This window comes from Solanum dulcamara, chromosome 6 (assembly GCF_947179165.1).
Source record: "Solanum dulcamara chromosome 6, daSolDulc1.2, whole genome shotgun sequence".
Lineage (NCBI taxonomy): Eukaryota > Viridiplantae > Streptophyta > Magnoliopsida > Solanales > Solanaceae > Solanum > Solanum dulcamara.
Window position 1 is genome coordinate 13,586,780 of NC_077242.1, and position 25,496 is coordinate 13,612,275.

Here is a 25,496-nt window from a genome sequence, read left to right on the forward strand (position 1 = left end):
CCTCCCTTTTTGAAAAGTAAAAAAAAACGCGTAGAAGAAAAATGCAAGGTTGGCAGAAAACTCTTTTGACAATATTGCAACACGTAAAAAATTTACGCGTTTTTGGTTCCTATAAATAGAGGGCCTCTTGCCCTCATTTAAATCATTATGATAAAGTGAGAGTAAAAATACAAAGAGAGTTATACACCAAGATAAATATTGTAGTCTTGAGTGTCCTCTTTAGTAGTTGTTCCTTTTACAAGAGAGAAGTGTTAATTATTGTTTTCTCCTTGTATTTGAAAGCAGTGTACTCCCATATTATCATAGTAAAATTCTTCTACCCCGTGGTTTTTCCCCTCTATCTGTTTGAGGGGTTTCCACGTAAAATTCTCGTGTCCAATTTATTTTCATTATTTATTATCATATCAAACTTTAGTTGTGGTGCTTCCTCCCCAACACAAACGACACCTTAGGCTAATATAGAGTAGTCCCCCTAGCTAGTATTTTATACATTAATGTGGGATACCAATTAGGGCTGTACATGACAAACCGATAAACCGCACCAAACCGACAAACCGAATCAAACCGAAAAAAAAACCCGACTAGTGGTTTGGTTTGACTTGGTTTGGTGTTTGAAAAAAAAACCGACCATTATAGAGTTGGTTTGGTTTTAACTAAAAAAAGTTAAACCGAACTCAAACCGACCCGATTATAGATATACTACTTTTAAATTATGTTATACATAAAAATATTTATTAAAATGTAATTTATAAATATTTTTTAAAATTTTTTCATAATTTTTGTTTTCTTTCTTACATTTAGATTTGGACTTGAGTAGCCCATCTAAATAATATACAAAAAAAACTTATCTTATAAAGTTATATTATAAAGTTAAAACTTCAAACAGTGTTGTGCCTCCATCTTATATGTTGATATTTTGTACTAGAACTCTTTTTAAGAAGCACTGCTCTGTGCTTTTTATTAGATACTATGAGAAATCCGAAAAAATCCCAAAAAACCCAAAAAACCCGAGAAACCCGAAAAACCCGAAAAAAACCCGAAAAACCCGAGAAAAATTGATATCGAAAAACCCGACTTTTATTGGTTTGATTTGGTTTATAGATTTAATAACCCGACACAAATGATTTGGTTTGATTTGTAAAAAATCCGAACCAACCCGGTCCATGTACACCCCTAATACCAATAATGCTGGCATCATGAACAAGGAAACTCTAGTCGATTAATTATTTAACTCTTACTATTTGTTTCTTCCTCCTCTACATATTTTTTTTCTAAATAGAAAAGAACTGATCCAAAAAAAATGAAAATCTGATATTTTATTTCAATTTTCTTTTTTCGTAATTTTCTTTTGTTGAAACCTTAAATAACATGTGAAAATAATTTCAAAAATAGTCTATATGAAAAAAAAAATTACTGTCAAAGAAATTAAATTTATATTGATAGTTTCAATATGGTGTGGAAAAATACCGAAAGAAGTTTAGGTTATTAGAAGGATATTGTAATTTCGAGTATAAAGTTAGGACACATTGGTGCAGTCAGTAAGGAATAGTCTCCCTTATCAGCTTCCTACTTTGAGACTTGAGAGTGAACTAGTGCATATAAAATGCCCTCAAATTATACAAAATCGAACAATGTAGGAAGGAGGCTAGCTAGCTTTACATGTTTGATGAGAATTTTAGATACTTTGCCAATTTGCCTATGTGTAAATCCTTTCAGAAAGAATGTGGCCTTGTATCAAAGTGAGGATTAATAAGAGTTTTATTCATCCAATATGTGAAAACATGTGGAGGACATATAAGGCGCTCTTCAGATTTGTCTAGATTGGTATTATATCCCTTGCTAAATGTATTCATCTGTTGAGTTTTAATTTACAAGGTAGGGGTTCAGACTTCAGACCAAACCCCGCGTTTAAATAAAAATAAAAATGTGGAGAACATATAAATCAGACTACACTAGCTAGGAGAATATTTCTATTGAACTTTTCTTTTCTTGTTGAGAACAGCAAGTCAATTCTTGATGTATCCTTTTTTTTTTTTTTCCTTTTCTCATGTAGCTACTAGAAGTTTTTCCCCAGGGTATAGTTTTTTTTTAAATAAATAAACAAATAAGCATTTGAATATGTGATGGGGGTGAATTTAATTTGATCCAAACTTCAGTGCCTCTTTGCTAAAGTCTTCTTAAGTCCTTTCACAATCTTCCAGAACCAAACCAAGTTCATCACAGCAAGTACCAATGGCGCAACACATACCAAGACAATCCCAAAGGAAGACACCTGATTAACCTGTTTCAATCAAAAACACAAACAAAAGCACACAATTAATCAATTTTCTTGAACACATTTGTTAGTATGTCTTCATTTATTATTAAGAATATACCTGATCGTGGTGGACGTAGATGTGGTTGAACAAGTAAATGAATAACAAAATTCTGGCAACCTGCAAGTAACCATCTATGATTTAACATTTCATCAAGGATAGAAAAGAAACAGAACAAAAACTTGATAAGAAGTCTACTCGGTCATGACAGCATAAAGATGGGCGATATCAAATACTTTACATACCAGCCAAGTAAACACCATCATGAAACCATTTATGAGGTATGCTTTCGACTTTTTTAATCCAGCTACATCAAGATACCTATGCAGACATAAAGGGTCGATCAAGAAAATGGAATGTGGGGAAAGATAACTCGTAAAAACGCAAGGGTGTGGTTTGATATTTCTATTGGTACCATCTCAAGTTGATCCCCGGGGTTGTTGCCTCAGAAAGTAAAACCATGCACACATAAAGCTGCCCCTCACCAGTCAACATTGCGTATGTCACTGCTACCAAAGAGAGAAGGTGATGAACCAGCTGCACAAGCATGAAGAATATGTCAATCACCAAACCAAGTCTAAATAAAATTGAAGGAAAACAAGAAGCACTTACATATTCCATTCCACCTAAAGAAGGATAAAACCAAAGGATCATAGCAAGATCAGTGAGAAAATATCCCACAGAAACCTATTAAGAAGATAACAAAACTGATTACAAAAGAAACAAGCGCCGGTAGAGAACACATAAATGGCGATGAAAATAAGTTAAGTTACAAGGAATTATATTTTACAAAGTTTTAAAACATATAAAAATGAAGAAAGATACAGAATTAGTTTCGATATTAACATTCTTTGATGAATTGCATCTTTGAAACAGTCTACGGCATCAGCTTTACACCTCACCTAAATGTTCTATCTGAACCTATTACGTTTCTCAAACAGGTTTGGTACCCAAAGATGTCTGCCCGATTCCATGTAATAACTGGCTTTATGATTCTAATCAGTTTGAAAGATACCTCATCAAGCAGTTTATGTATGACACACTAGGACAACTACATCAACAAAAAAGGCTGGAAAGAAAATCTATTCATCCCCAGAATCTGAATGAGATGAAAACAAGGCACTGGATTAGTGTTGCAATTATACTACTGACAGAAGAGAAAATAAAAGAATATTTATGATGCCATGATTAGACCACAACTGCCACAGAGAATCTGCTATGGCCCCTGCTAATATAGTTTTGGCAATTCACACTCATAACCAGAATACATTAGAATACAGAATCAGTTTGGTTATTTTTCAGTCCAACAAGTTTATGGCGGCTACTGTTTTTCACTAACAAAAGATTATGACATGTACACTGGTCCTTGGAGTATGCATAATAACTTTCCACTATTTGAACCTCTGAAATAAAGAAAAAAGCATGTGGTCAAGGATTCAACTCATTGATGCTAATGGTTTTCTACTTTTGTTAATTCTTCGACCAACTAACTTGTCTTTTCTCTTTTCTTTGTATGTAAAATCACTGAAGGGAAAAACAAATAACATGCTGATCTAAACCACGGGTTCTAGGTGATTCTGATGTGAGACTCATATGACAACACAAAAGAAGTAATTTGACCAGAAAATAGATAAAAACACGATGAAGAATTACTTTCACTGGCATAAGTGCCTCATCCGTTAAAGAGAAGTAATTAGATGAGGATGACAAACAAGGGAGAGGATGCAAGGATCCCCAGCTGGACAGTTCATTTGACAATGAACAAAAGCCTAGGTTCTTCCTATCCTATTGAGAAGATGATCCCTAGCCACCGTTTCTGGTGTTAGATCAGAAAGGTGAACATGCAATAGCAAAGGAGCTTTGTTGTGAAGTAGATACAAAAACAGCCAAATTACCTCTTTAAACCTTTGACAACCTACTTGTCAAGAAAACCATGTAAGTGAGAATTGAACCAAATATGACAATCTCCAGTAATGTGTGTTTTAGAAAGGACGCTGACTAGAACTATTAGAAATTTCAGCAATGTAAGAGATTACCCTACATTGCAGTATGATTCTCTCTTAGGGTGCAAAGGTCCCGAGTTCATTTCTCGAAATTCCCCCCTTAACTAAAATATTTCACTTGAGCCGAGGATCTTTCGGAAACAACCTCTCTACCTCCACGAGGTAGTGGTAAGGTCTGCATGCACTAACCCTCTCCAAACCCCACTTGTGGAATTTCAATGGGTATGTTGTTGTTGTCGTCGTTGTTGTAACAGAAGTATGGATGGATAACTTTAACTATATCACAGCTCAGTGAAGCTCAAAAAGGCTTAGCAACCAAAGTTAAATACACTAATGCAACCAAGTTGAACTCAACTTGAGATTATATATTTCCTTATTTCTGCCAATAAACATAATATCAATTAGTCGCCATTTTTACAGCTCCCTTATCATCTACGCAACCAATAGTGACAGGTACACAAGAACATGAATGGATAATAAAGCGCTCACCCCCAAGACAGAGGTTGATAAAGTGGAACTCCGCATAATGACAAGGCCAGACAACTGATCATCAGAGAAAAGATCAGACCAGAATGCCAAGTATAGTGACATGGCTGTAATGAATATTGCATGAACTGTAGATATGGACCTACACCATAAGTGAAGCTTTATATTTACTTGACCATGACAAAGAATAGTAAAAATGAGGAGAAAAGGATGACTAATTACCGGTTATTCCATTCAACTTGTTGGGATTTTGAGAGCCCAGCATAACGCTTAAAGTAAATAGAGGTGAATATCTGGCTAAGATCATATACCTGAAACATACAGATATTTAAGAAACAGCTAGTTATACAAAACGGTAAAGTATACATATCCTGAAGAGGATTGAGCACAGTAATGGTGATTCCTTAATGGACATATTAATTTCACTTTAGAACTTGACTCTACGTTAGTAGCCACTATGGTGACAAAGGAAGACACTTCAAACCTGAAGCTTGAGCAAATTGTGGACAACATCATTAACTACAAAAAGAGGGCTGGAATACAAATCAATCATTGCTACAGAGAGGGAAACCAAGTAGCATATTTCTTGCTAAGCTAGCTTCAAGCAATGATCAAAATTTGATGATCCATACCTTCCAACAACTTCCAGGAGAGACTAAGGGTCAGCTAGACAAATGTCAGATGTCTAGTATTAGTACTAGATTTGACAAAGCTAATTTTTTTGGAAGCTTAATTTTTTGTATAAATAGAGAACAACAGAAGGTAGGTGTATTGTTAGGCCTTCTGGTTTTGGGTGATGGAATCACCAAGTAACTACTAAGCTGTGTTGTATTGAGGCCCCTTTTGCTAATACAACACCACTCAGACATTGTCTGGGTAATTGAATTAAAAATAAATAAATTGAGCACATGATTATACATCAAAGTCAAGCACAGAAATGCAAAATACGACTCCATTAGAAATTAAGATTTGATGAGGGCCCTCATCTTGAAGAAGTCATTATAGTAAGGAACTAGTCATACCAGCTTGCAAGCGAAAATGCCACCAATAACAGAACAATAGACAATGAAAGAGTCTGAAAGCATGTAGCTTCGAAGAAGCAGCTCAGCGCGAGTTTGATAAGCGTTGATTTCCATTATAGTTGTTGTACTCAATATAAACTGACTATTTTCTGTACTTTATTTCTCCTGAAAATAATGAATGAAAAGATTAAACATCAACTACATGAACCTCATAAATATGCTAGTTATCAGCTTCAAGTGCAAAAGCAAAGATTGTATGTCAGAGTTGGCAACTTGGCATGGCATAGGTGGTCTCACATGACAATCACTCCCATGAAGACACCATAAGCAGTTTTAACTTATCCATAGATACTTTTCTATCTCTGACTAGAAACTCAAAAAATTGCATGAGTTTAAACCAGATGTAGATGCTAGACAACATTTCAACTGTAAATCTTCAGGGCTTTCGAATATATTACAGATTTCGAGAGCTCTGGTACAAACTTTGAGGAATAAGGTAATATAGAAAAGAAACTATGTCTATACAGTTGGTTTTAGAGAGGTACAATCAATACAATTTGATCATAATTGATAGTTGCTTCTGGACTATCTTGTTGAGATCTCTTTCCTTAACCAAAAGCATTTTTATGGAATCATGCACATCAGTTGATATTTCTACTTGATGCAGTAGTTCCGTACTTCCGTATCAAAAGCATAAGGAAAAATGTGACCAATCACTCAAAATTACTTGAAATGGCTTCCTACAATTTTTTAATTTCTCAGCATTTTAGGTTAAATTCGGTAACCAACCAATTAGCAATGCTTGCCGATTTTTTGGCTTGACTTATGTTAAACCTAGAAGTGTGTTCCCTATGATAAAAAAAGTGTTTGGTTACTTTGAACGGCTGAAATGTTTTCTTCGAGGTATGTTTTTCGGAAATTGACTTCTTTCATTTATGAGAGAATCAATTTCCTTTACGAGTACTCAACACTCACACCATATCAGTTGCTTCAATCAGTATTTATATGTCATTGCCAGCCTTCATTACTCAAAAAATTTCACGAAGATACCACCCTCATGTTATGCTACACCTTTTAGGATTCTCATATGTCAACCTATTTTGTACCTAATCAAACACTAGAAATTGGTCCAAGATTTTAGTTTTCAGTATAAAACATCCACGGAAAACATCTTCCTTCACACTAAATGCACCCCTAATGGGAAAAAATTAATGGTGGAAAGAATGCATAAGGAAAAAATCAGTAAGGGAAGGCATAAAAAGATAGTGTAAGGGGGGGCAAAATCCGGAACTCAATCTAAATAAGCAACAGCACAGAGGAAAAGATGTGAACACCTAAGAGTCCCTTTCTCTTCTAGATTTCCCGTTTTCGTTCTGTCTCTTGATTCATATTATTCATCAAGGTTCCAGTTAAGTTTTTTTATCAAGACATCATGTATGTTCACATGCTCGGGAATGAAAAATAAGTAGAGCCGCACGTGAAGAAACATATTGCAGTAAAATATAAAGATGTGCCGCACCCTTTATAACAACTTAACTTTACGATAAGGCAGTTCAAATAACACAAAGACTCTTGTATCCATTCTTTTTACTTGTTTCAATTAGAACAATACAAAAGACACATTAAATCGTGAAAATGCAAAAGTAGAATCTGCCAATTAATTATATGATAAACCAAACTAAATACAATTTACATTCCTAAGATCTTATTCGAGACCTGCCCAAAATGCATTAGGATCAATAGATGGTTAGACATTCCTCTATCAAAATACAGAAAACAGAAACATAACGAAAAAACAGAATTTGCAGGAGAAAAGAAAGGATGCCTGCCATTTGAAAATCAGAGAATTAGAACTATCATAACGATTTTACAGATTGTAGACAGCGGCTCTTTTAATCATGCAACTCATGGGCATTAAAACTATGTAATCTAGTGCGATAAAATTCAGCAACAATCAAACAATTTATTTTATGTTATATATTTTCTAAACTTAACCATAAGAGGAAACAACAACAAAGGGATGCCTTTTGACAATCACAACTATCTGACCATCTTTCCCTGATGTTCAACATCATGTAACGATGAGAAACAATACAATCTATCCAACGTTCTATGTATTTATCAAAACAATACAATACAACACAACAAATATACAATACAATACATTATGAAAGGATATGAAACAACTATCCAAACAATGTATAAGGGGCAAAACAGCCTCTTTAGCTACATAAATTTTGCAGCTTATAGCTATCAGCACTTGTAATCTTAAAACTCATCAACAATCAAACAAACACTTACTTCTCTTCTAAACTTAACAGTAAGAGGAAAAAGCACCAAAGCCATGAAGGGTACCAAGAATTCAACAAATAACAAGTTGTTGGACAAATATTAAACCTAAAGGGATTGTTTTTTCTTTCTTTTTCGTTTCCCTCTCTCCAATCTCTCTGAGACTCATTAAGTGTTTATTGTTGGAAGATAAAAACAAAAACAGATTAAAAATTCAATCTTTCTTCACATAGAGAAGTAAAACCAAGAATTGATAGAAAAAGGAGCTAGTTTTGACTTACCCACAACAAAAAGAAGAATGAATCGCCTTTTTATCAAGTTAAACTTGTTTGTTTGTGGATTCCTTATACATGTACTACTTACTATTCTTTGCTCTTTTTTCTTTTTTTCTTTTCACAGAAATCCAAAGAGAAAGGGGAAGAATCTGAGACTTGGACGACACGTTGCTGCCCTATTGTCTATCATTTTTTCTAGAATCTACCTATCCTTCCCACTTGGCATCAGGTGATTCTTGAAATTGGACCTTACTAAATTTGGTTAAGTATTTATTTTATTTCCAAATGTACTATTCTATTACATTACACAAATCATTTATTAATACCTTATTTTGAATAAAATAATAATAATAATTTGTGTATAATTAACAGTATCAAATTCAATCTATAACTAATACATGATTAAAGACATAATTGTATGCCTCAAAACCTGTTGCATATCATTGGAGACTATTTTTATAAATTAAAAAAAATAGAAATTATGTAATGAGTATTATTTTTAATAATTAAATCAAATAATGCATAAAAAATAATTTTAATATAACTAATCAGTATAACAAATGGGATAATGCATAAGTACTCCTAAAGCTATGACCGAAATTCTAGCGATACATCTTAATTTAATTAGGGTCCTATTACTTTTCCTATCCCCACCCCAACTATTTTATAATGGAATAAACACATCCTAAAAGCTGAAGTGACATAAAAAAATGTGCACACTCTCTTGAATGCAAGTGATGAGTGAAATTATTGGACATATGTCCTTTTTAAATTGATAACTTTATAATTAGTTAGTACACATAATTTTTCATATATATATATATATGAAGGGAAGCCTTGAAGTAACTGGTAAAGTTGTTGTCATGTGATCAGGAGGTCACGGGTTCAAGCCTAAAAACAGCCTCAGGCAGAAATGCAAGGTAAAGCTGCGTACAATAGATCCTTGTGGTCGGGCCCTTCCCCGGACCCTGCGCATAGCGGGAGCTTTAGTGCACCGGGATATATATATATATATATATATTCATTTCTTTCTATGTAAAATATTTATTTTAATTTCTTCCTCACTTTAAACTTTTAATTTTTTTCTTTTAGTAATTTTTTATCTTTTCACTTTTAATTATTTTAAAAAAATTACGTGTATTTTTAAAAAAATAATCAAAAAGTATCCTTTAATTTTAACATTTTAATTTTTTATGTTTAATTTGATTTTCTTCACTTATTTTGATATCCATTTGAAATAAATTATTTTAAATACAAGACATTTATAATTAAATTTGAAATCAAATCAAAGGAAAGACAAAGAAAATAAAAAGAGTAAATAAAATCAAAGAGAAAAGAATGAATGAAGGTAAAAAAAAAGGTTCAAATACAAGGATTTTTTTAAAAAAGGAATTGTGTGTATTAACTTAATTTAAATACAAGATAAATAAAATAAGAAGATTTAAAAAGAATTAAAACTTATTTATTTATTTTTAAAATCAAGTTTTTAAATTATTTTTTAAAAAACAAAAAATATATATTTATGATGTGGCAGGCGTGTGTACAAACACAACCAACTTACTTAGTTGAAGGTGTCACTTCAGCACAAAAGGTACACGAAAATGCAAAAAAAATGAGTTCGAAGAGGCGGGGGTAATATGATCCTAGTTAAGTTAAGATATGCCATTAAGATTTCGATTATAGATAAGGAGTACTTATGCATTATCCCAAATACCAACATTACTTATACAACTTATTCAACACAATTCTTTTACAACTTATTCAACACAATTCTTTTACGTCCTATGAAACGATCCTCTGTTATTTATGTTTCGATTTTTCCTCGCAAAATCTTCACTATTAGTCACCCTTCATCGATTTTTTTTCTACTTCTCTTTCTATAATTCACAAATTCATAACTCACTCCTTTTAGCTTTCTATGCAGATTGGTCAGCATAGTTCAATCATTGTTGTCACGTCATTAGAATTTTACACTTCACTTCTTTATTTAAAAAAATCCTTCATCAATTTTTTTTAATCAAAAGTGGGCTCTAGCCCTTTATTAGAAGAAAAAAATTCTAACAAATGTGTACAATGTCTTGGCCCAAATAGGCCCTAACTCAAAATAGAGCAAAAGAAACAAAAGACTAAAAAAACAAGGGTAAATCACCAAAATGTACAATATTCAAAAAATATTTACCACATAGAGCAACATAATTATTTTAATCATATATAGCAAATTGTTTGGATTAAATTAAGTACGTGTTTATTCTTCTAAAACTCTCACCCGCTATTTTCTCTTCCCCTGTTTCTCTCCAAATTTGCTACACTAATACTCTCCAATCTTCTCACCCATAATTTTCTCCAAAATTAGGACAATACTTAGCTTCATAGCTTCTCAACCACGATTTTCTACAACATTTGTACTCCAATTTTGGAATTAAGTGATGTGTATTCGGTGGTTATTGCAGAAGAATGGCAAAATTTAGGTGAATGCAAATTTGAATCAGTTGAAGAATTGTGATTTCTGAGTAGTGATCTGTGATTACTTAAAGGTTTGAATGGTTGAATGTTCAATTGTTTGAAGGTTTGAATTAGATTGCATACCTAATTCATTAGCGATACACGATTTGTATTCAGTTGTGATTCAATATGAAAATTTAATTTTGTTTCTACGTTTATCACAATTACTTGTCTACTTGTTTAATGTGTGTGTAATACAGTTTTTGTTCAAGTTTAATTCATTTTTTTTGGCCTACAGATCACTGAAGGTTTGTTTCATTAGATACAAATTTCATTTATGTCTAATTCTCTTCTAATTCAAATTTAATGTGTATGTAATATGTTTGTTGTTCAAGTTTAATTTATTTTTGTGGCCTACAGATCACAAGGTTGGTTTTGTTAGCTACATATTTCATTCGTGTCTAATTCTCTTCTAATTCAAGTTTAATATGTGTGTAATACCTTTGTTGTTCAAGTTTAATTCATTTATGTAACCTACAGATCACTGAAGGTTGGTTTCATTAGTACAGATTTTATTCGTATCTAGTCTCTTTTAATTCAAGTTTAATGTGTGTGTAATACATTTATTATTCAAGTTTAATTATTTTAATGGCCTATAGATCACTGAAGGATGGTTTTATTAGCTACATGTTTCATTTCTTGTTTAATTCTCTAATTCTCTTCTAATTCAATAAAAAAATATGTAGGAGAAAAACATGGCTAATCTGGCTGTGCTGCTTTACTTCAATGGCTGATGGGATTCTAGCAACAAGTATATTAATTACTTGGCAGATGGTGTGTTGATAAATATCGATTCAATATTTGCTAGCCTCGTTTCTGTGATTGCTGCTCAATTGTCAATAGACACATTAACAAGTAAAGTTGAAATTAGATATAAGATTGATGAAAGGTCTCCTCCAATTCAAATTCATAATGATATGGGAGTAAAAGTGTATATTGAAACCAAAAGGGAACATAGAGATATGTCAAAATATCCTTTATGTGTCACAACAACTGAATCGATCAACTTGGAGAGTGATTCCACCTTAATTCCACTATAATGTTCAGACACTTTAGAAGACATGAGGATTACACACAATTCATACTTTTCTAATGCATTTAGTGGTATCGGTGATGCGCTAGAGTTAATTGGCTTTGGATTATGTGAGAAAGTTGATAAGGAAGAAGAAATACAATCGGGCATCATTATTAACCCCAGTCAATCTTTTTTTGAGAAATATCAAGTTTAGAAAAATAAATATGTCCTTACCAGTGCACTAAAAGACATTCAATTCTTAAATACTTCGAATTCAAGACATTGAGATCAAGCTCAATATGGTAAGACTCAAATTCAAATTAGTTTATACTATTGATTGTCTATTAATAATTTTTTTCAATAACTATTCAATACAATGCCTCGGAGAAAATTATAATTGGAATTTACGCACTTCAAGCGTGAATAAATCTCAAATGTTCGCTATTAGAGATTTGAAAGCGAACACACGTGTTTGTTGCTACATAATTCATTTTTGAAAAGACAAGCAACAAAGACAGTTGTTGGGAGTATTATTATTGTCAAATGTATTGATCCAGATGCCAACTACACACCAAGAGATATACAAAATGACATGTTACAGGAATATGGTGTGCGACTCACATATATGCAAGCTTGGAGAGCTAAAGAAAAATCTCTTGAATTAGTCTGAGGTGATCCAACTCAATCATATGCAAAGTTGCTAAGTTACTTTCACATACTAGAGGCAACTTACCCTGATTCTTATATAAGCTTGCACAAATCAGAGGATGACCATTTTCTCTATGCATTTGTAGCTCTATTTATATCGATAAAAGGATGGGAGTATTGTAGACCAATTGTAGTTGTTGATGGAACTTTTCTAAAAGGAGCATACAAAGGGACAATGTTAATAGCTAATACCTTAGATGCAGCAGGTGAGACTTTTCGAATACAATACTAATGCTTCTATAAATAAAATTCTAATTTGTATTAAAAGTCTGCACTATGTATTAAAAGTGTATTATGCATGAAACAAAAATGTATTAAAAATGTATTAAACATTATACCTAATGCAGGGAGTATACTGTCGCTTGCTTATGTCATTATTGATTCAGAGAATGATGCATCTTGGAGGTGGTTTTTTGAATAATTCAGAGAGGTATTTGTTCAAAGATCAAAGATGTGTATCATTTCAGATAGGTATGCAAGCATTATTAAGGCAACTTCAACTTTCTATGATGAAATACCTTATTTTGCATGTATATGACACTTGTTGCAAAACATAATGAAAAACTTCAGAAAGAGTCAGCAAAAGGTAACAGAATTGTTCTACTCTATGACAAAAACATACACCACAGTAGAGTTTAATCAACATATGGCAATTGTAGAGAATATAGATAAGAGGATTAAAGACTACTTGTTGAACATTGGATACAACAAATGGTCAAGTGTTCATGCTCAGGTAAATAGGACTTGGATGATGACATCAAACATTGCAGAATTAGTCAATTCAAGAACAAGACATGCCAAAGTTCTTATAGTCTTGCACATCCTAGAATTCATGAGACAACTTGTTCAAAAATGGAATAACAATAACATGTCAAAGGCAATATTTTTAGGATTTTACCTTGGAAAAAAATATGAAAAAATTCTACAACGTAACAAAATTGCATCGGAGAAATTAAGTGTATGGTATTTGTAAATTTCTTTTTGCTAATATTTTTTCTTCTGATTCACATGTAACATCTCTCTTGCTTATATTTCTTCTTATTTTTCATAGGTTAGGGAGACAAATGAATATGTGTATACAGTACTTAATGGTATTACACGATTCATGGTATGTCTTCAACAACGTACATGCACATGTGGGAGATTTTAATTGGATGAGCTGTCATGTCTACATGCTTTGGCTATTTTAACAACAAAACACATTGGTTATGAAAAATATTGCTCTGATTACTATACAAGAGAGAATTTATTGTTGACATACCAATTTTACTTGAATCCCCTCCTAGATGAAAACACCTGAAATATACCAACACACGTTCTTGAAGAGGTTGTACTTCCACTACTTTGAAAGAGACCTCCTCGGAGGCCAAAATATAAAAAACACATGCAATTGAGAGAAAATGGATTCAAAAAATCAAAAATAACATGCAGCAATTGGGGACAACAAGGTCACAATAGAAAGACTTGCAAGAATGTTAGGATTTTGGATTAAGAATAAAGAATGACATTTGAAATAAAGAGTAAACTCTGTTTGTTTTAGGTCATTAGTTTGCTACAAGAATTCATTTTTTAGTTCAAGTTTAATTCATTTTTTGTGGTCTATAGATCACTGAATGTTTTTTCATTGACTACAATTTTCATTCGTGTCTAATTCTTTTCTAATTCAACTTTAGTGTCTATGTAATTCATTTTTAGTCAAGTCTAATTTATTTTTGTGTTCTATGGATTACTGGAGGATTCATTCGTGTCTAATTCTCTTCTAATTCAACTTTATTGTGTATGTAATTCATTTTTGTGTTCTATGGATTACTCAAGGCTTTTTCAATAGCTACATTTTTCATCCGTGTCTAATTCTATTCTAATTCAAGTTTAATGTGTATATAATAATTTTAGTTCAAGACTAATTACTTTTTCATTAGCTACACTTTTTATTCATGTCGAATTCTCTTCTAATTCAACTTTAATATATATGTAATTCATTTTTCATTCAAGTTTAATTTATTTTTACTTCAAGTTTCATTTTTGTGGTCTATAGAACACTGAAGGCGTTGTCAATACTAATTCATAATGCAGGTTTCAGTTTAATAACACTACTGAAACACTTTAGCATTAACGTAGCTATGTATTACATTATAAAAAAAGATATATTTTACATGAATAAAAAGCTATATTAAAAGTGTATTTTACATGAACAAAAATAATCTTAAAAAAAGATAGCACAAAATAATCTTCAAAACCTAACTAATACATCAGCTATAAACTGTTTTTAGAAAATATAGTTTTCATAGATATTTTAACTAATATAACTCATTTCTTTATTTATGTGGTCTTTCGTCTTCTCTTTGAAGGTTACTCTTTTGCTTCTTCACTGCATATTCTCATAGTAGAGCTCCAAACCTCTTTCGGAGACTGACTGCACTTAGTTGTTGATTTGCAATATCCTGGTCATTGTTCACTAACTCCGCAAATACATCCACAAAAACTCCACAACCCCTACAAAATTTAAAATATAAAATTATTGTAAAAATACTATTGAGTTTAATAAGACCAATACAAAAGATAGTATTTATTTGATAAATAATTAAACTTACAATGAATCTTCTTGTTGTCTAGAAATTCCTTCAGTTATGAACTTAGATTCAATGAGCTCAAACTCATTTTTTCCATTGTATTTAGGTGATGCCTTCAATTCAGGATGCTTATCATAGAACTTGACCACACTCTAATAGTGTGGTAAAATCGATGAAATCATGCCAACAGCGTTTTGAGTCAGAAAATTCACCCCCCCTCTAGCCGAAAATGAATCATACACCTTCAAAGACCTTTCAATAATATCAAACACAATAAAAATCCAATGATAACCCTCTTTAATATTTACTGGAAATAGAACATAATCAACTTTGTCTTATGGGGTGCTTGCCAACAAATTGTGTCTGCATATATACTCAGCAATAGCATCAGAAGTTTTGATTCCAAATTTCTTCTTATTTTCATGAGCTTCATAAAGTTGAAAATAAGATTGAGCAATCTTTGTCTTGAATAGACAATCAATAATTGTAAATCGAACATTATTGTTGGTTTCATACTTTTCCTTCTTTCTAATATAATAAAAAATAACGTCAAGATGCTGCAAAAGTGTTAATTCAATGAGCTTTTAAAGCTTGTACAGAAAAATAGGAGAAGAAGTTGATTTAGAAAAATGATGGTGTTCAACTGGAGTTTACATAACTAACCTTATCATTCCATGCTTGACCAAAATGTGCCAATTTGAAAAATCATTCTTTTGCTTGTTCATTGAAAACACCTAATTCAAATGCTGGCTCGAGGACATCAACAACATCTGGGTACGATTTCTTTCCCCTTTAAAGTATAAAAAATAAAAATTTTAGTTAGTTAACTCATTTACACTAAAAAAATTGTCATATACAACAACAAACATAAATAAATTACCTCTTTTTTGTACCCGTATAAAGCCACGAAATGAATGAATTTATCAAATCAGATTCATCTACTCCGATTACAAGTGAAAAGGGATGTTTTATCTCAAATATTTAACATGTTACACATAAAGTCCCTCCAGATTCAAAATGTTGTATATAAGGATATTTAATTGACTTTCCTAGATTTTGTTTTTTTTGCACGCTTCTTTGGTGTCACTTTTTTTTTCATCAACAGTGACTTTCTTTTTCTTTTTATTTTTCTCAACACTGGCTGCCTTTTTCTTTTTGTTTTCCTCAACAGTGGCTTTCTTTCTTAGATATGGTGCTTCTGCCTTACGGATTTGGGAAAGATCTTCAACACACGACATAAAGTCATCAACCGTTTGAAGAGTTTTTTGACAACCCTTTGTCACATCGACATCAGTAGACGTACCACAATTTAGTTCACATTTGTTAGCTGCACTACTATTAGGTTGCGCCTCAACTGAATTATGATCAGCAACTTCTTCTCCTATATACAAAATAAATCTTTTGGTAATGCACTAAGGGAGGAGCAGGTAGAGTAATTATAGATCAAAAAAGTTTATTTGAACTTTCAAAATAAAAATAATACCATTTATATCAGCAACAACCTCAGATAAAACTTGTTTAATAGCAATTCCTGCAACATCTTCATCTGTACATAACATGAACAATTTAAAAAACGTTAAATGAAAGTATATGAAATGTGTATTATATTTGTATTAAACCCTTCATTACCAATTTTGCTTTCAGAATTTTCAACAGTAGCAAATTTAACGGAAGCTTTAAACACTTGAGATTTTTTATGCTGAGTTGATTCTACAACTTGGGTGTCATGCCCTCTGGACACATGTATTGATGCATCAACACAAGAAGAAAATGTTGTGTGTAATTAAAATATATTACAAGAAAAATATGTGAATAAAAAATTCAAGCTTAAACTACAACTTAGATAAGTAAAAAATCTAAACAGTAAATAAACTACTAGTTAACTCCCTGTCAGCAAGCAAATCAAGATAATATAGATGTATTAAAAACATAAAAGAACCTCCATTGAAGTCTAATCCACCCGAAAATGTCTCGCCAGCCTTTTTGTTAAATGATTTCCTGGCTTTTTGAGTAAAAGAACTATTGATGTCTCTCTTAGCAAATAACAAAAAAATATTCTTCAATAATTGTTTGTTGGAATTCATCACAAATTCTTTCATTTGAATAGATTGTAAGTCTATCTTCTCTTCAAGAGCTTTGTGAATATAATCAAATATAACACAAATATTAGAATAATAATTTTGAAAAAGATAAAGCCTAAATCCAAGTTAGCTTATACCTTTACAAGTTCTTTTCTCAACTCCATAACCTCCCTGGTCAACATATCTAGACTATGCTTTGATCCCTTTGGCTCCAATTTCAAGATTTCAGAATGGTAATCACTAGGTTCAGGAAGCCTGAATTTAGATACCTCATCTTCATTTGCCACTATATTCTCAAACTGAAATTAAAATACAGAAACAAATAGATGTATTAACTTAAGTTGAACTAATATATATATATATATATATATATATATATATATATATATGTGTGTGTGTGTGTGTGTGTGTGTGTGTGTGTCATAAATTGTATTAACTTTGTATAGATACCTTGTGTTTCATAGGCATGAAGATGCCATTTTCAATAGGGAAAATTACCCTTTTACACATAATATGATGCTATATTTACTTTTATTCCCTTCTACACCAAAAAATTTCCAAATTCCCTCTTCTTCCTTTCTCTCTCTATACCTCACTGATACATCCGCCTCTTCCTTCATCTTTGCCCTAATTTGTTCTAGTTAATTTATATTCTTCAACCGTTAATCAATTTCAAGGTTCCAACTAAGATATATTTTAATCTTTCCTTATATGGAATTTCACTTCATCCTTATTCAATCTGATTTCTCCTAAAATTTGTATATTTTGATTTCTTCTGAAAATCTTTGAAAAATCTTTTAAATTTTTATCATTTGCTTTCTTTTGTAAATCTTTCTATTTTTGTTTCTCATGCCTTCAATGATACATATGGAATCCGTTCATGGTCTTAAACAATTCAATAAAAATCAAGGAATTCTTGTTTCTCCTGGTTCTGATTCGTCTTGGAAAGGTTACAACGAAGTTAGATTCAAACATCGTAACGATCCAGCAGTGATGAATAAGCTACGTGAGAAATTGAAGTCGAAAGCTACAGTTAAACATGCACCCAAAGAAATAGACAACAAGATTGAAGGGGTTACAACACGCTCTAATCTCCCAAAGGTATGGGTTCAATTAAGCTTTTTGTTTTAGAATGAAAATTTTATGAATGTTTTAATGATTCTGATACATATCATTTATGTGTCAGATACATAATGTCTTTTTAAAAGGAATTTTTTTGGAGATTTACTATTTCTGATACATCATGTTTAAGTGTCAGTTTCTGTTGTTTTAAGTTTTAATGATTCTGATATATATACATTTATGTATCAGATACATAATGTCTTTTTCAAATGCAATTTTTTGGAGATTTACTATTTCTGATACATCATGTTTAAGTGTCATTTTATGTTGTTTCAAGTTTTAATGAAGCTTATACATATCATTTATGTATCAGATACATAATATCTTTTTCAAATGCAATTTTTTGAGATTTACTATTTCTGATACATCATGTTTAAGTCTCCGTTTCTGTTATTTCAAGTTTTAATGATTCTGATACATCTACATTTATGTATCAGATACATAATGTCTGTTTCAAATGCAATTTTTTGAGATTTACGATTTCTAATACATCATCTTTAAGTCTCAGTATCTGTTATTTCAAATTTTAATGATTCTGATACATCTACATTTATGTATCAGATACATAATATCTTTTTCAAATGCAATTTTTTGGAGATTTACTATTTCTGATACATCATGTGTAAGTATCATTTTTTGATGTTTTAAGTTTTAATGAATCTGATACATCTACATTTATGTATCAGAATATAATATATAACTGTTTCTGATACATCTTCTGTATGTATCAGAATCTCATCTCATGCATCAGATATTTTAATGCATATGATACATCGTATTTATGTATAAAGTTCAAGTTGTATTTAACCATTTTCATGTCAATACAGAGAATGAAATACGTCATCAAGAAGATTCCGTCCCATCCATTAAGATTCGGAACGGCATATAGGGCTAATTTTCTTGATGATTTTGAATCATCAATAGGTGAAGAAGGTATAAAGTTATTTAGGCAATCCATATTTGGTCACTACTTAGATATGCCAAACTGCAATTTTCAAAGGCAAATCATCAAATGCCTCTTACTTCTTGAGGTAGACCAAAACATTATAGAAGAATTGCACATTCGTCATGTGCAGGGTAATATACTATGATTTACAATAAATGATTTTGCCATCATTACTGGTTTGCGATGTACCGGTAATATCAATGATTTTTGGTATTCTAATGACCAAACAAGTAGATTATTGTTTTTATATTTTCCTGGTGCCAAAAATGGGGTCAACAAAGCTCGTTTTGTTGAGCGTTTTCTAGTTGGAGGATAGAAAACAAACGAAGACGTTGTTCAGATGGCCATTCTCTATTTTATCCACACTTTTATTTTTTCTCAACTAGGTAATGCACCTATATCTGTTGATGATTTTAAGATGGTAGAAGATGGTAGGTATGAGCAATATCCATGGGGGAAAATAGCATTTTCAAAATTGATAAAAGGAATGTGTCAGGAGTTTTCAAATGCCAAACAAATGTATCATCTAGGCGACATGCCATACACTCTGAATGTTTGGATATATGAATGTGCATCTCAAGTTCCCTCTGAAATTGCTGTAAGAGTGGGTAATAAAATTCCCAGAATTCTTAACTGGTGTGTTGTCGCCGTGAAGCCAAAATTTGAGACCTTCATATCTACCATCTTCAGTGAGGTACATGCTTTGAATATTATTCGTTTATGCACTGATTCATTATACATAACATCTAAGATACATTATATATTCATGACCTTGATACATTGTAATTTGATTCATAAAGTAGATGTATCAGCTCATATATTTATGTATCAGGATATAAATGTATCAAGATATAATGTATCTGATACATATACTTTATATAACCTTTCTGATACATATAATTGTATGTACTAGAAACTCATTTATCAGTATTTACAGCTCATGAAAACTCTATCTTATATATCAAATTATAATGTATCTAGAATTACATCTCATGATACATCTGCATTTATGTATCAGATAATGTTATTTTTCTATCAGTTTCTCATGTATGAAGGATTAATGTTTCTGATACATCATGTTTATGTATCAGCATTAACATGTATCAATTATTCAATTGTTTTCTGACAATCAATCAATATTTTTTGCAGTATTCATGCTTCAACATTGTCCAATCTCAACATGAAATGGAATCTATTGTCATTCATGGCAGCCAACAGAAACCTGAAGCTTCAACATCGGCTGCCAGGGTCAATTTCAGAAAACCTCATGAAGTCCCCGGATTTGAGGACTTTTCAACAACACCACCCACAGAATTATTAAAAAGATTCAGTCATGTCGCTGATACATCTTCTCTACCTCCTTCCAAAAGAATGAAGACTTCCCTTGCTAAAAAGCCAATTCAAGTAGAAATAGCCAACATGCACAAGGATTTTATACCACTAAATGAATCAGAAAAGCCTGTTTCTTCTGAAAATATACCAGGGGCGAAGTCAGCTGTAGGAGGTGAATCTTCCGGTCATTCGGATCAAATTATTCATATGCAATTCAAAGCATTGAAGAAGTCCATAAATAAGTCTCTAAAGAGATACGTAAGTTATTACTTTAAGATGTATCACATACAATATACTTTTAATTAGGTGATACATTCTGATTTTTCATATACATGTATCAAGGTTGACCGAAAGTTCAAGCATTTGGAGAATAAAATTGATTCAAATCACATTGATCTTTTGAAAGCCATCGACGGTATGGCGAACCGAATGACTGGCACATTATCTCAAGTTAAAACAGATGATTTTGATCAAACATTCCATGTGGTTGAACAACAAGAAGCACCTACTGGATTGGAGGTGCACAATTTTGCAAATAAATCTGACCCACTCCAACAAAATTACCAATCTAATGTCCAGGAAGATATTAAGGTACATACATCATGTAATATTTGATATTTATGCTTTTAAACTTCTAGATACTTTTTATTGTCATGTATCGAATGTAAATGTTATTATGTTTTCAGGGACCTGAACCATCCACCATGATAAAACAGATGGATAATATATCAGAACAAAACATTTCAGCAGATGTTCCAGAATTATTTGATCAGCAAGTTTATTCTGATACATTAAAGGTAATGTATCAGAAACAAATTGATGAACAATTTGATGATATATATATATATATATATATATTGTATAAGCTCAACCTTTTTAAATATATATATATCTAGATATTTAGTACATATATATCATAAGTAAATGTTATTATGTTTCCAGGAAGATGAACCATCCGTCAAGATACAAAAGGTGAATGATGTATCACAATATAACATTGTAGCAGATGGTGTATGATATCAGCAGATTTTTTATTAAGTAATTGGTTTTTTAAGATAATGTATGATATCCGCAGCTTTTTATTAAGTAATTGTTTTTTTAACATTTGTAGGAACCGAAAACATTAATTTTTATACCACAATTGAAGGATATATCAGCATACCAAATGGAACCACAAAAAGCAAATACTGATCAGCTTATTGCTGATTCTGATACATTACAGGTAATGTATCAGATACATTATTGAGATAAAGTCAACATTATTAAGTTTTTTAATGACGTTATACATTACATGTAGAACACTGGAAAGAAATATGGAAGAGTAGCCGATGATAAAATTGACAAAGTAGAAGAGCAAGTTGAGGAGATTGAAAAAGAAAAAATCAAACCAAGCATATCGAAATCCAATACTTTAGCACCATTTTCGACCAAAACTCTAGATGTGATAGATGCTCTAATATACGGACTTCCATTACCAGCCATGCCATTGACAGCTGTTACTCATGAGCAAGTTCAGGATGAATGTCTATTACGCAATAGCCAGCTACCAACCACTCTTCCATCAAAAGCCAATGTATTGTCTGACGATGTGAAGACACCATTTCAAAGAAGCAGGATTCCTTCGAAGATCTTACAGTCGCCGTATCTTTGAAACTTTGGGTCGAGTGAAAAGGGAAAGAAAATTTTGTCAGCTGTTATGCATCAGACACACCCTTTTGAAGGTTTTGGTATATGCTATCATCCCCTATCCGAGCTTGTCACAGACTACTCTCAATGGATAGATAAAGGACTACTAAAATCACATGGCAACAAGTAAGTATGATATATTCAACTTATACCCATACAAGTTGTGTATTATATTTGTTATGTTATTAAACGACAAGCTTCCATTCAGGAATTCGAAGGAGGATCATTACAGATCTAAGTGTTCTTCATTTGGCTTTGAAAAAATGGACTTTGTAGTGGCATTTCCTAAAGATAAGAACTGATTCTACCTAATGTCACAGCCGAACAGATGCTGGAATGATAAGGTAAAAATTTCATCATAAATAATATGATACAACTCATACTTACTACCTGATACATACAGATTAATGTATTTGATACATACATAATCTGATACATGATGCTAGTTGTTATATAACTAATAATTTCTTAAAATGTGCAGCATATCGATGTAATATTTTACTAACTTCGGAAGAAATCGAAGATGCAGTTGAACAATCAGTATCGATACACAACGACAAACTGCATTTTCAAAATTTACATCGAATATGCACACACACGCTACTATCACCTTCCACCTAACATTTCTACACAAGAATATATGGCAAGGGCCACCGTTACAACTCATCACGAGAGATTCGTGAAGAACATAATAAGAGGTTTTTCAATACCAGCCGGTTTGCCCTGGCATTTGGTAGATGAGGTATACATTCCAGTAAACTGCGACAGGGATTTTCATTGGGTTCTTGTGGTAGTTGTGTTGAAAGAGAGGTTGATACATGTGTATGATTCATCGCCTAGACAAAGAAGTAGCAACCATTCCCTAGAGATCCAAAAGATAGCAGTAATGCTACCAACATACCTGCAAGACAGTGATTTCTTTGATAACAACAAACGTACTGATTGGTCGTCTCTTGATTCATACAAGGACAAATCAACCGGTAACATGCTTGAACCACATCACCCATTTGCAGTTGAGTCTATTGAAGGAATTGCGCAACAGGGAAGTGATAGCTTGTGAGTATTAACAATTATGTATACCTAAATCATTCATATGTCAATTTTACTTTTTTTTAAACTTGTGTATTCCTTTGTTTACAGGGATTGTGGAGTTTTCTTGGCCATTTTTGCTGAATATCTTAGTGATGGAATTTCTATTCCAAATACTGAACTAAATGCTGAATTCTTCCGTTCAAGATATGCCGCACTCTTATGGAGATATGGTTGTCAGAAGGCCATAGATGGTTATGTTAGCGATAACGACGATCCAAAAAAACCTAGGAGAGACATCTCTCCAAGCTAAGGAGAACTGATTGATGTCCAATTGTTTTTTTTTATAGTAAACATTTTAAGTGTTTCTGCTACTTTTAATTTATCTGATACATAAACTGTAAAGTATCAGATTTAGTATGTTTTAATATTTCCATATATCAAATTTAGTATATTTTTCTCTGGTGTCAAACTCGAATATAAAATCAAAGTTTATGTTTTATATTCTACTGTATCAAACTTATATTGAGTATAATATTCATAAGTGTCACATTTTGTGAATTCTGATACATATTATATGTGTATGAGATTTTCATAAATCAAGATTTATCTATTATGATACATCATGCACATGTATCAGATTCTCATTTCTCAATATTTAATGATTCTGATACATTAATTTTTTACATAAGAATTCCATGTCTCAAGATTTAACGTTTATGATGCATCTTGCTTATGTATCAGATTTGCATTTATCAAGATTTACTGCATATGATAATCTACAACCTATATCAAATAAGATCTTATGTATCACCCACAACTCTTGTGTAATTATGGTTTTCGAAAAGATAAGAATGTTTATGTTTGTGAAAATAACGATCCAAAAAATAAAAAATGTGAGATTTCATTAATCCAAGTCAATGAGAACCGATAGACGTCCTTTATTTTATTTTAAAATAAATTGTAGCAATAAAATGTACTAATCTTGATACATATCAACTGAAAAAAGATTTTTATATTTATGTCACGTGTCAAACTCAAATATAAAATATAAAAATAGATCTTATTATATGATTCAAATAGAATATATACCGAGATACCACAAACATCATATCTATTTAGGAATGAAATTACAAGTCTTTCTGTTGTGGACTTCGTGGCCACAACGTCCACAAGAATTTGTGCTACTTGTTATCTTCTCACTAGCGAACTTTTTTCTCCCTTTCTTTGGTCTTCCTAGCATCCTTTTGTATATTGGCGGCAAGACAAATTCTTCCAAAATTTCCTTCGGACCAGTCCAGTCTTTCTTATCTGGCATTGAAACCATTGGTAATTCATAAGTATTTGTCAACGCCTTTGGTTTGTAGTAATCAGAACAGTATGGGTGCAGGTCAGTAATGTTCTTGCTCTTCAACACTGCAATTGCATGTGGACATGATATCTCGTCTAGTTGAAATCTACCACAAGTGCATGTTTTTCTCTCTAGACACACAATGTATCTTATACCTAATTCGTAAACAGAATAAAGATAGTCTGATGAAGAAATAACCTGCAGGAATTATATTTCAAATATATGTATCAGTACTCCTTCCTCACATACACAACTATGTATCAGAACTGATGTAAAAGGGTAATAATTATCACAGGATATACATAACAGATGAATCAACAGCCAGCAAGAAATAAATTTCACATATATGTGTCAGAAAGTATGTATCAATTACAGAAATGATGTATCAGAAATGATTTATCAGTATATATTTAAAACATGTTATGTTTATATGTGTTAGTACTTATATATCAACTACACATTTGATGTATCTGAATTGATATATCAGTGTATAATGAGCACAGGCTATACCTGAATGACGAAGCAACAAACTGATATAAATAAACTTCACATATATCTATTAGTACTTATGTATCATCTACACAACTAATGTATCTACACTGATGTATCAATATATATTTAAAATATTTTATGCATAACTGATTAATCAACAGCCTGAAGGAAAATAATCTTTACATATATGTATCAGAACTTATGTATCAAATGTAGAACTTATGTATCATAATTGATGTTTCATTATTTAATTAGCACATGTTATACATAAA

At 31.8% G+C, this 25,496-nt stretch overlaps 2 protein-coding genes across 3 annotated transcripts; one reads left to right on the plus strand and one right to left on the minus strand.

The window, feature by feature from the left end:
• Positions 1-1,805: 1,805 nt before the first annotated feature.
• LOC129892497 (uncharacterized) lies at positions 1,806-8,605 on the minus strand. 2 transcript variants are annotated; one of them, XM_055968077.1, is made up of 9 exons: positions 8,397-8,605; positions 5,827-5,991; positions 5,027-5,115; positions 4,808-4,946; positions 2,928-3,002; positions 2,731-2,852; positions 2,561-2,636; positions 2,376-2,435; positions 1,806-2,281 (listed from the first exon to the last, which is right to left on the minus strand). In XM_055968077.1, the coding sequence occupies exons 2-9, from the start codon at positions 5,938-5,940 to the stop codon at positions 2,153-2,155; spliced, it is 804 nt and encodes a 267-aa protein (XP_055824052.1). In that variant the 5' UTR covers positions 5,941-5,991; positions 8,397-8,605; the 3' UTR covers positions 1,806-2,152. The 2 variants fall into 2 exon arrangements, with proteins under 2 accessions (XP_055824052.1, XP_055824053.1); XM_055968078.1 differs by lacking the exon at positions 8,397-8,605 and adding an exon at positions 8,128-8,380.
• Positions 8,606-19,752: 11,147 nt separating this feature from the next.
• Positions 19,753-22,317, plus strand: LOC129892719 (uncharacterized). The gene is made up of 7 exons (XM_055968290.1): positions 19,753-20,028; positions 20,484-20,924; positions 21,009-21,257; positions 21,353-21,463; positions 21,609-21,677; positions 21,778-21,888; positions 21,964-22,317. The coding sequence occupies exons 1-7, from the start codon at positions 19,753-19,755 to the stop codon at positions 22,315-22,317; spliced, it is 1,611 nt and encodes a 536-aa protein (XP_055824265.1).
• The last annotated feature ends 3,179 nt before the right edge of the window (positions 22,318-25,496 follow it).